The sequence below is a fragment of the Serinus canaria genome, chromosome 6 (assembly GCF_022539315.1).
Source record: "Serinus canaria isolate serCan28SL12 chromosome 6, serCan2020, whole genome shotgun sequence".
In the NCBI taxonomy this organism is placed as follows: domain Eukaryota; kingdom Metazoa; phylum Chordata; class Aves; order Passeriformes; family Fringillidae; genus Serinus; species Serinus canaria.
This window is the reverse complement of record NC_066320.1, coordinates 28,635,018-28,647,305: the sequence shown is the minus strand read 5'-3', so window position 1 is coordinate 28,647,305 and position 12,288 is coordinate 28,635,018. Positions and strand designations below refer to the sequence as shown.

Genomic DNA, 12,288 nt, shown 5'->3' with positions numbered 1-12,288 from the left:
CTCACACACACCATTATTGCAGCTAGATTCAATTTTCCACCTTCTGCCAATACAAAGTGAGCAACACCAGCATCAGGTGCTGTCCTTACCTTGCAGAGAGGTGCCACTGCAGAATAAGACCATGGCCATGCAAAATTAGTTACTTTTCACCCAAATAAACCACAGCAACTACATTTTGGGACCAGATCAGCCTTTTTCAGGAAGAGCAAGGATGGGGTGCTGAGTGGGCTAAACCTCCATCTGGTGACACTGTTCTGACACACCCTGCAGTGGCTGGGGAGCACTGAGTGCTCCAGATCATTAAGGCTTTGGCAAATTTATATTACAAAAAAAAAAAAAAAGAGAGAGAGAGAGAGAGAAGCCCTGTGGTACATAATGGACAAGAGAAACCACTAGTTTGTAGGGACAGGTGAACTGTATGAAGGAAGGAGAAAGAGGAAAAAAGATGATTCAAAATATACTGTGGTATATTTTTTTCTATATTTTTTCCCAGTGGGAAAAAAACAGGTTGAGGCACACCAAGGAATAATTTGGTTAATTGGCCAATAGAGTTCTGGCTCCTCAAGGAAAAGAGAAAGGAATTCTATACTGACTCCACCACAGCATATTCTGGTGCAGAGGAATGTCTGCAGGACCCTGTTTCATAAAAATCAAATTTGTGACTTTGTAACATCTAATTAACAACAGGTTTGCCTTTAGACATCTTGGCCATAGAAGGAAGGGGGAGTTCATTCCAAAGTTAATGCCTGGGGGTGAAATGTGGGGACACTGTGCTGGTCCCATTTTGAGGAAGTTAGAGGCAAAGATGCAAATGTAAGTTGTCATTTGTTTCACTGAAAAAAAACAAAAAAAGAAAAAAGAAAATCAAACAGAAACCAAGTTACACTTACCATTTTCTCCTCTTTGGCAGGTGGACTTCGAAGGAAAAAGCATAGGGGAGCAAAGATGATGTCCACAATTCCTATAATTGTCATAAGCCATGGAAATCCAATGGCCTTGGCAATGGCACCACCAGCAGAGGGACCTTGTACAGATAAAAACCCTTTCCTGGAGATTGCTCTGACACCAAATTTGCAGCAGTATATTTTGTATACAAGTAATTTTGTATACAAACCCCCCCATCTTACAAACAGATTTGAGGAATGTAAAGACATGTTTGTAATTACATCATAAAACTTCCCTGGCTCCATAGCCCACATTCCTTGGGAAGATTAGAGATGTTCCTGAGGGCATCTGTGTCGTGCTCTCAAGGAGGCAGGGGGTCAGTGGGGAGTGATTCCCCCCTCAGACCCTTGGAGCACAGCTGTGGTGGAAGCTTTAATGTTCCAAGACCTCTTTCCTCAGCATTTCCCATCTGTGTCCAGTGCCTTCAGACCCCTTCAGGCTCACAAAGGAGCACAAACTGCTGCAGGGGAAGGGAACAGATGCCAAACACAATCCCCACCCACTCTGATTTCTTGCAGAAGATAAGAACCTCTCCTCATAAAATGTGCAAGCACCACTGGGATTCACAGCTGGCACTGGAGCAGACTCCCCTTCTCTTAACTGAGCTTTCCAGGCAGGGGGAGGCTGGACTTACCTATGGCAAAGCCCATGCAAAAGGCAACGTCAGCTATGGCATACACACTGCCATAGACTGAGACGTGGCGCAGGTCCACCAGGTAGCCCATGATTGGCATCATGGAGGAGTCCACCATCCCTGCAAAACACATCCCAGGAAAATGCTGCCTTTTCTTCCCCCTCTTTGAACCCTTTTTGGTGAATTGTGTGCTAAGAAGGGGTGCAGAAGCAGCTAAAAGCAAGATTTGTGTAAAAATAGTCTGTGTTAGCTTTGCTTTTTGTGGTGTTTGCTGTGTCTGGGGTCATGTGTGGGCATGTACACCATGGCACCTGCCAGAGGACAGGAGAGATGTGGGTTTAGGGTGTCTCCACACTTCCCACCAAGTGTCTGAGCAAAGCTCCCACCTCACATTCCCTGCCAAGTAATTAGGGGAAAGTTATCTGGTGTGAACTTACCCTGACTGAAGGCCCAAAAGACAGCATTAGCCCCCAGCCAACCTAAATGAATTACAGTGTTTTTATCATGTGTCTTGATAGACACCCTCATTTCTGGCAAGAAGCAGCACAGACAGCTCACAAAGCTGCTGAGACACTTGGGGTCTGAATTTGTTCCTGTAGCTCCTTTCCTTGTGTGGAGATGCCCCAGGAGATTTGCTGAGCCCCAAGCACTGAAAAGCAAGGCAGGGTCCCCACTGCAGAGCCCAGTGCAAGGAAAATCACACAGGTCACTTGAGGAGTGCATGTGTGTGAGCCTGGGAATTCCCAAACAATTTAAGCCTTTTATTTCCAGTGGCAATGACTATATAAATCCTTCTCCTCTGCAGGAAAGGCTGTGGGTTTGGGGCAGTGCACAGCTGCATTTCTAAAACCAACATTTACATTCATGGGCAGGCTGAAAGGTCTCTTTAGGTTGATGGAGCAATTCTGGACAGGCCTGGGGGTCCAGCTGGTCTAAAGCAGCCTGGTCCAAACTCCCTAAGCACTGTCCCTGAATTCCCCCTTGCTCTGCCTGCCAGCTTGGGCCCCAGCTCAGGCTGCTCCACTGTTAGACCAGAATGGCAACAAACCTGATTTTCTGTGTGATTTCATATCAAATCATGTTTACAGAAACAACAGACTGTAAGAATTCATTGCAAATGTTCTTACCTATGGCAAATCCAACTCCAAAAGTTGGTGCTATGAGCCCATAAATGTTTTTAGCAAAAGGTACCTACAAAGGAGATTTCAGACAGTTAATTACATCACTCTGCACATGCTAACGAGGTTAGTTTATTTTTCTGAGATAATTCTCCAAGTGGTTTTGGCCCACTTTGTAGAGATCTGAGAGTCTGATCCTTGTTCTGAGCTGTCATTTCACACAACTGTGCCATTAAACCACTGACACACTTGCTATTATAAACTGCTGAGTGACAGATCAACAGAGGAGCATGCTCCTCTCAGAGTCATCATTTCTAAAAATAACTGAAGCACTGAAATAGGAAAGCACTCAGAAATCTGATCTGGAACCTATTAACCACACATTGTTTAATAACATGTCATAGAACTCCCATGGGAAAAGCACAGATTTGAAGAGGAGCACACAACCATTCAGATGATTTAAAAGATGTGGGATTGTCTACTTACACATAAAATACTTATTCCCACGATTAGCATCCCGAGCAAAGCACAAAGCCACCTAGCAAAGAAGAAACATCACTCAGAGATGGTGATAATGAGATGTTAGAGCTGATCCTGAATGTTTCAAAGCCATGTCTGAAGCACTGAGTTAAACAGCAAAAGTAGCAATGTGTTCAAAAAAAAAAAAAGCAATTTTGCTCCTATAGAACAAACTTTAATAATTTCCACTATCAATAAACTGCCCTGAGAAACACTGGAAATGGTACATGAAGAGACTGGAAGGTGATCAGTATTTTTAAATTAAGCATACCTTCCAATTTTGTGTGCAAGTATCCCAAAAAGATTCGTCCCAATGAGATAAGAGATGCTGGCTGGAAGAAAAGCGACGCCTGAAAAATATGAATGAGATGTTTTATCAGCAAGGATTTCAAGGAAGTGTTAGAAGAAACTAATAAATGCCAGACACTGCAATTTTGATCTGGACACATCTCATAGAGCCCAAAGAATCAAATATCCGGTTTGTTGCAGCCTTCCCTGAAATCTAAGGACATCATCTGTGAAATGCAGCACCAACCTAATGCCTTTGAAAAGAGTTTTTCAGCATTTGATACAAGAACTGCTCTGGGAGAGGGGACAGAACAACAAAGAGCAGAAAGTTTCTATCTGACTGCAATAAGCTTTGGGATAGGTCAGGGAGAGCAGCTCTGCTGCAGTTCAGGGCTTGAGGAGCAGATGCTCAGCACATGCAGCCAGCCCAGGGTGCTCAGGGTGCATGGAGGGGCCAGCAGGGCTGCTGAGGCTCTGCAAGTGACAGTCCCCCTCTGAGCCTGGGAATGCCACCACGCTTCCTCTTACAGGCATGTCTGTAGTGCTGTGATGTGGCCCTTGGTAAGGCACAGACTGAAGCATGTATCAATAATGTGAGGATAAAAAACCTTTAAAAATAGTATTAAAATTATTTAGCCAATGTATTTTTATTTTTAAAACACATATTGGTTTAAATAAAATAAAATTAAAAGAAAAATGTAATTGCTTGAAGATGAAGACATCTGAATAAATTCTGTCTCTCTCATTGCCCACCTCCACTTGGAAAAACACATTTTTGGCACCAGCAATGCTTTTCTATCCCTGAGCTTGCCACAGCAGTGGCTGTATCTAGAGCAGATGCTGTTGTCTGGTGACATCTCTGGTTTAAAATCCAGTTATTACAGTCTGTGCTGGAGGATTCATCCTCTCCTTACACAGAAGTCCCAGGGCAGGACCCAGCCAGGGATTCAGAGAGCAGCCATGGTGTCAGGGTACACAATCCAACCCCTGCCTCACGTGGGTGTGCTCCTCATCTTTCACCAGGGCAACAGAGCTTTTCTCATTTCCTGCCTATCCATCTTCCTTCCCATCTCTCTGATATATGCATAAGAGAAAAATCAAGAGGTCATTTTTAGCACAGCAATATCCTGTGATTAAAAACCTTGTGGGTTACAGTGGTGGTGCTGGGGAAATATTTAATTTCAGCCTGTGTAACCACAGCTACTTCAGTCCTGCTTGGAGCTATCTGGTTATACCAAATGGTCACACAGAGCAGACCTTGACAGCTGTAAAAGAGAAATTACACTGCAAAGACTTGTTAAATAAGACTTGCACAGGCTGGGCTGTAAGCTGTGGTATACTGAGGCAGAACCATAATTTTCTAATGTAATCTTATGCAATATAGAAATAACAGTAATAGTCATTGGTGAAATCAATGTTCTTTATACCTTCTCCAGATCATGCTCCAAACAGCTGGCTTCCAATTGCATAAGGCAATAATTTGCTTAAAACCCTGCAGTTCAATTTACCATTTAAGAGGCTTAAAAATTTTAATTAATGCTGTCAAATCAGACCAAGTGAAATGGAGTCAATTACTTGTATCATTAAGGGGTTAAATTAGTCTTAATTTAAAATGGATCTTTTAAATGGATCTTTTAAAAGGATCTTTTCCTTCTGGTAACCTCTGTTCAATGAAGAGATTTGTAAATCTCATTTCTATTGCACCAGTAATATGAAACTGGTAAAGGGGGTAGATAGGCAATACTTATTTTTCCTTTTTGAGTTCAAAATACCTAAGTTTGCATGTTCATTCTGCTCTATTACAGGCTAGAAGTAATTGCCAGGTTCAGCAGCACATTAAGGACTGGATCTGTGGCCACTCTAGATCTCAAATGGATTAATTAGAACTAAGATTTGTGCTTTCTAGAGGGTGTAATATGTACATTAACACAGAGCAGGGATATCAGCTGAACATCGTTTTCATGAAGGATTTTTCTTTTTCTGTCAAGCTACACACTGATATTAAAAAATACCCTCATGACCACATCATTAAATTAATCAGAGATGGATGAAGGCTGGGCATCCCCCACTTAGAAAGAGTCACATCAACCTCTCACACAGTTTGTCACTCACTAGAATTTAATCCACTCTCTGGTGTTGGTCTCCTGCTCTTGCCCACCTCAAAGAGAAAGCAGCTGCCCCAATCCACTGGAGTGCAAATGATACAAGGGGCATGCTCCATGTTTGCCCAGGGACTTGGTTTCCCAAGGCTTTGTCCCTGCTAAAACTCCAAACCAGGTCCAAGGTGGGGCTCCCCTCTGCTTTCTGTTGAAAGGGATGATTAAGTAACCACTAAAGAAGCCAGCTGTGTAAATTCCAAGGGAAAGTGCTCCTCATGTCCACGTTCTCAGCAGCAGTCCATCTTTCCCCCACATGTCAGCAGGAGCAGTGTGGGAGGAGGCTGTGCTGCCCCAAACCTGCTTTGCAGCAAGCACAGAGCACCTGCTGCACATCTCTGTGCTGCCTGCTTGGGGCACTCAGCTGGGCACTCAGGAGGGATCCCCTACAGGATAAAAACAAATGGTTTTGCTCTGCAAGGCTCTGTAGCTCAACAGGCACCTTGCAGCTGCCCTGGCCAACATCCACTGCCAGAGCAGTGCTGGGATTCCCAATGGAGCTGGACCAACCCCAGTCCTGAGGCTGCCTGCAACTGATTTTCCTTGAAAAATAGTTCAAATGGTTCAGTAGTTGAGTGTAGCCCATTACAAGAGCCTCTACTGCAATAACATCACCCCTCTGTGCAATTTTTTTCTTACATACCAGTGTTTGTGATAGTGCAGGTTTAACACTGACATTTTGCAAATTGTAAAAAAAAAATTAAATTACCCCCCTGAAGCAAATAATCTTTAACAGGACCAGAACTCAGACATTCAATAGACAAAATGTAGAGATGCAAACAATGCACTGTACTTTACCAAGCTGCCATTTTTTTGAGCACATGGTCTCCATCATCCAGATGGGTAAAGCTGGTTCAAGCATAGCAATAGCCATGTTTGCAAAGCAGATTGAGCCTTAAAGAAAGAAGGGGAGGGGGAAAAATAGTAGTAATTATTTTTTTAACTGTAATCAAAACACCATGCAAAGAATGGATGCTTTCACACAAAATATTGCACTTTTTAGAGCCCTATTTGTCATGTGTCAGATGGTGATTAACATTAAATAGAACACAGTGTATAATCACTGAAGGCTAACTTTTTATATGTTTCTATTCTCCTAGAAATTCTACAATAAAGGTTAAGCTGTTTCATAATGTGAAAGTTTGCAGTGAGCTTGATGACATTTGGAAAGTTCACGAGGTCTGTTGTACAAATGATTAGCTAAAACTACAATCACTTGGTCTTTACCTGCTCTCCTGGGGCAATACCAGAGCCCTGCTGTGTAACTGGCTCAGGCCCTGACCCTGTGCCTCTGTCACCTGAGAGCTCATGCCTACCTCACATGACAGCATGTGGATGTCTTGATCCTGGAAATACCAAGGAGCAAGCCCAGGGATGTCTGCTCCCCACAACTGGGGATTTTCTCTGGAGATCCTACAGGCAGCAAGCCTGGCTTTGGCTTTGAGCTTGCCCAGCCCTATGAATTTCAACTGCTCACAGATCTCTTCTGAATCCCTGGACCTTCAATAACCCAGGCATAAAGGACAGCAAGGGGTGGAAGTGCTGATTCAGTCTGGCCTGCCAGCCCAGCTCTGCCCTGCACCAGTGCCTGCAGAGCCAGGCTCCAGTGGGTTTGGGTCCTGCTCATCTCTCCTCAGTGCTGCGCTTCAGCTCCAGGGCAGGGAATAAGAAACCCCAAGGTATTTGGTATTTCTTTCGATTCAAGATGCCTTTCACACTTACTCAAAAGACCCTCAGGCACTCAAGGCTTAATGCAGGGCAACAGGATATGTCCCCTCTGCTAATCCCTTTAAAATGGCTTTTGGGAATCACTGCTGGAAGTGACAACCTCAGACTTGTGCTCTCTTTCTTCCTAATATTTACAATCTCTGAATCTCAGGAAAATATTCTAGACTCTTCCAGTCATTTACTATACAAATTTTACCTTAAAAAAAAAAATCTATATTTTTCAGAGGTCAGAGAAATATTATTTCTCTCGGAGGGAGTTCCTCATCACAAGGTTCAAAACCGAATGAGCACTGATGTCATTCTTTGCTCAAAGCTGTCAGAATATGTTAGGCTGTTCATCCACAATTCCTAAAATGAACTTGCTGGCTAGCAAGCTCTCTCCCTTCCCCAGGCAAGGAGCAACAGCTCAGCACTGCTTTGCCCTAAAGACAAAAGCCAACCTTTCCACTTGGGTGCAAGCTCCCAGAGCGGGTCTGTGAGGAGCCCCAGTTAAACTCCCCAGGGCTCTCCCAAGCCAAAACCAGCCAGGCTCAAACAGCTTCCTTGATGCTGAAAAAAGCATTTCAGGCTGCACCAAGTGCAGCCAGAGGAAGCAGGACCATTCTAACTGAGACAGCTTAAATAACAAAGGATTTGCTATTTAATTAAATATTCTATTTCATTAAATATTCTACTCTATTCAGTCTATTCTATTCTGAAGAACACTCACAAAGGAAGGAGAAACAGGTGTGCTTGCAAATGGTTGTGGCACCTTAGGCCAGGAAGCACCACCAGAGCTTGCCAAAGCACTCAGGGATGTGGTGATAAAGGTGCTTCAGACCTGGAGAATGTGCCCCAAGAGAAAAGTGAGAGCCTGAGCTGCAGTCTGCAGTCTCAGGGCAAAGTCCAAGAGCCTGCTACCTCAGCAAAGCTTCCCCAAAAGCAAATAAATTATTTTTTTCCTCAGTCTTGCCTGCAGCTGACCTTACTTTAAAGTGCCATGTGTCAAGGGCATGAATCCTACATCTTTTCCTCCTTGAATGAGATTAAATGTCCTGTGTTGGCCAGAAGGTGGGAAATTGCAGCCTTCCAGCTGAATCCCATCTCCACAGCCAAGAATCTCCCCCCAGCTTCTGGCAGAGTGCCACAGACATCAGTGGCATTTTCCTGTGGAAGAGCAGGCACCCAGTGAAAAGCTGTCCCACACCTTCCCAAGGACCTGTGTGCTCATGGTGATGTCTGTCTCAGCTCTGGTTTTTGGGTCTGATCATTTAAACCAACTTGTCTGTCCATGCAGCTGTGTCAGGCAGTGGCAGTGATTTTCCTGTAATCCCTGTCAGTGAGGTTTGGCTTCAGGAATGACACTGACTGCACTCCCTGAGCTCCCACCAGCAGGGAAAAAACAGGTCAGGGACATTTCTTCTGCCTAGTCAGAGTACTGATGGCACAGACACCTCTGACACAAACCAGGGCGTTTGGCATTCAGCTCTGACAAAACCAAATGTGGTCTGCAAGGGAAATAAAGCAAGGAGAAGAGACACCAGGTGCTCCCCTTAATCCCACTGATAATCCATGGGGATTTCTCATATTTTATATACTTTAACTGCTGTAGGAGAAGTCACTGAAACAGCTGAATGACAAATCTGATCTCTTATCACAAGTACTGTCTTTGCTACACTTTACCCTCAAATACCTTTATTCAGTATATTTATTATTCTTTTTCATGCTCCAAGAATTCCTCAAGCAAAAGGGTTTGGACAACTTAAGTCACAGCTTGACCAAGTCACAGAATTAAGGTTATGATAATTCCCTAAAATCAGCAAGAAACAGAAAACTTCCTGGAAGTTTTCTGAAATTCCTGGAAGAATTGCTCTGTTAGACAAGCAAGTTAGGATGAAGAAACAGAACTGTGAAAATAATTATCTGTTTCCAGGTGTTTTGTTAACATTAGAAAGGGCCAGGCTTAATTACAGACTTCAGAATAAACATTCAACAGTGTGCAATGCAAAAAGGCAAACTTCTCTTGAGACAGAAAGGCTCATCAGAAAAAAAAGATACATATAATACCAAACACCATTCACCATTCCACTCAGACCTTTTCTGAAATACAACAATTCACACTCGAGACCAAACTTACTCCCTCTTCAAACAGAAACAAAGTTCAGTGTTATTCCCTGCAATCCCTCACTCTGAAGGCTTGGCCCAAGTCACTTGCCTCACAGGAACTTTCCTGGCCACATCTCATTGCCCCAGCAGGCACCTGCAAGTCATTAGTGGCCTCTCAGCTGGAAAGAGACATTTATTTCAAATTTCCTGCCTATCCTGCTTCTGCTGGTACATTCATCCTGTATGACCAGCACATTCTTAGATCTTTGCATGAAGTAAACCAGCAAATGACAATGCTGTTAAAGCAGCTCAGCCCAAGGTGTGCCAAGAGGCCAGGAATGACATCAATGGCTGGTTTAAAGAAGGAAGAAAAGGCCTGGTACCTGCTGCAATGATGATGTATGGGTCCTTCAGAAGTGTCAGTAAAGGAGTCCCCTTCTGACTCTGCAAAACAAAAGCTTGGGATTAGGAAAGGCAAAGTGACACCTATTCCTGCAGTGTTTTACCTTAATACTCACTTCTGCCTGTGTTCTGGAGGGCTGCAGGACAAGTAACTGAACAGCTGTGAAGAGAAATCCATGCTGTGACTCTCCTCTAGGAAAGGGGATGGATGGCAGGAACAGGAAAGGGATGTGCCTCAGGGCACTGACTCGGGTACCTACTGACCTCCATCAAACAGAGCCAGGGCTGCCAGCACCAGGAAAGGAGAGCTCTTCCCCACAAACTCATACATGACACTCCCAAAAGGGGGGCCCACTGCCAAGGAAAGGAAAGGACACACTTGTGAAAACTCTGAGCAAAACCCCTGTGAGCTTTGGGGCATCCTGCTATGGGCACACCAAAAATCCAGTCTGAAAATCCCCACAAAGATCACTGATCATGGCAATAACCATACTCTGCATTCCCCAAAACCACTGGGCAATGCAAACAAAACCCAAACATCTCAGAGATTACTGCTTGACATGTGAATCCACACAGGGAATGCCTGCTGTGGGAGAAGCTGTTACTTCACATGCACCATGAATCCAGTCTGGAGAGTGCACAATGCCACAACACCCAGTGAGACCCTTCTGCTGCTTCCAAAGATCCCAAGAACAAGCTTTGGATGGCTGGGGAATGGTTTCTTCTGCCAGCAGAGCCTCCAGCTCACTGACCTAATACTCCCATAGCCAGGCCTCCAAGAGCAATTCCCATGGCGTTGCCTCTCTCTTCATCATCCGTGTAAACAGTGGCAAGCAATCCCATCCCTACAATTAAAAATAAATAAATAAATAAAGAGACATAGGAAAATAAAGAAATAAAAATAAATAAATAAATAAATAAATAAATGAGTGAAGAGACGTAAGAAAAAAGCACAGCACAAACTTAGGCATCTGTGGGCTACAATTTATGGTCAGCATTTGCCACACCTACTAAACATTATACAGAAATTAACAGTGTTTGGGTTTGTTCGGTTTTTTTGTGTGTATATATATATATATATATATATATATATATATACACACACACACTCCCTCCCCATAGAATCAACTTCCAAGCAAAAATGGTTCTGGCAGCACTTATGTTCCCCAGGACCATGTTCCATTGTGCAGTATTAGTCAGGTAATTTAGTGATGCCCTTATTTGTTGGATTCTTTATTCATCTCTTTGTCACAGAGCTTTTTGATGATGCTTTCCCACGAGCAGAATCAAAGCTTTTGACAAGTATTCACCATCATTTATTTATCCTCAGAGTGCACAAAGGTCTGCTGACCACTTAGCTCCCATTGTGGACAGTGCTCTGGGCATGAGGTATTATGCAGAGCTGATTGCTTTGTAAATGAGTATTTCAAGCTCAGCATCAAAAACTTAAAGGATCCTTTTGACCTTTATCTTCACATGCCTTATTTCTGCACTTGATGATGAGCTTTCATTTCACAAAAGGAATCATGGAGCCTAATTTGCTTGTCTTTTTGTGGAGCACTCAGACACTGCAGACGTAAATGCTGCAGGAGAGTCCTTATAGAAATTAATAATTCTGTTCTCAAATCAAGATTTACATAGGACTCAGTAAATAAGTTCTGCAGCTACACAGAGAAGGAAAACAAAACATTGCATGGTTGATCATTCAGTAAATACCATCCATCATCAAAAGAGCAGAGGTCCTGAGTGGATTGCCATGTTTATTGAAAAGAGTGGATGACATCAAATTGTTTGCATGAACAGCTGGAGAGCTGCGTTAGAATTCACAATGAATGTGGGATTTGGGCAAATATTCTGGAGGAAAAGAGGGAGGGGGAAATGCAAAGACAATAACACAAAGTTCTACACAGAGATAGGAATGATTGCACACACAAATGCAGGGCAGTAAATGCCTGCCAGCAGTGGCTCACAAAACTTCCTTTGCTGGGAGACCCTCACTGCTGGTGGCCCTGTAAGGAGCCAGAGCTTCTCCCCAGAGCTGGGTCTGGGTCTGGTGCAGCACAGGGAGAAATCTGGGGCTGCTTGGAGACCATGCAGAGAAGGGCAATGCTCAGAGGGAGAGCAAGGGCTCAGAATAACATCTGTGAGGGACAACTGCAGGACTCCCAATGTAAAACCAGAGAGGATAAAACTGATGTGAGAGGTGATAACAGTCTTGCAGTACAAAAGAGAGCCAGGAAGATAAAGAAAGGAAACTGATCTCTGTGTTCTCTGCAGGATGGCAAGCAGAAATAAATGCACATGGCAGTGAGGAGCCTTTAGATGAGACATCAGGAACAAAACCTTCCTGACCATAAAGGTACTTAAGCACTGAGCTGGATGCTGAGGGCAGTTCTGGAGGCTTCTGCCTGTC

The 12,288-nt window shown here is 43.8% G+C and overlaps 1 protein-coding gene across 1 annotated transcript in view; it reads right to left on the bottom strand.

The window, feature by feature from the left end:
* Positions 1–12,288, bottom strand: part of SLC18A2 (solute carrier family 18 member A2) — a 29,629-nt gene that overhangs the window by 4,503 nt on the left and 12,838 nt on the right. Inside the window, exons 5-14 of the mRNA XM_009087153.4 lie at positions 10,628–10,720; positions 10,140–10,229; positions 9,992–10,035; positions 9,857–9,917; positions 6,459–6,554; positions 3,488–3,566; positions 3,184–3,235; positions 2,707–2,770; positions 1,580–1,699; positions 891–1,024 (exon numbers count right to left, since the gene is read on the bottom strand). Coding sequence (XP_009085401.1) covers positions 891–1,024; positions 1,580–1,699; positions 2,707–2,770; positions 3,184–3,235; positions 3,488–3,566; positions 6,459–6,554; positions 9,857–9,917; positions 9,992–10,035; positions 10,140–10,229; positions 10,628–10,720 — 833 coding nt within the window. The remainder of the gene's footprint in view (positions 1–890; positions 1,025–1,579; positions 1,700–2,706; positions 2,771–3,183; positions 3,236–3,487; positions 3,567–6,458; positions 6,555–9,856; positions 9,918–9,991; positions 10,036–10,139; positions 10,230–10,627; positions 10,721–12,288) is intronic.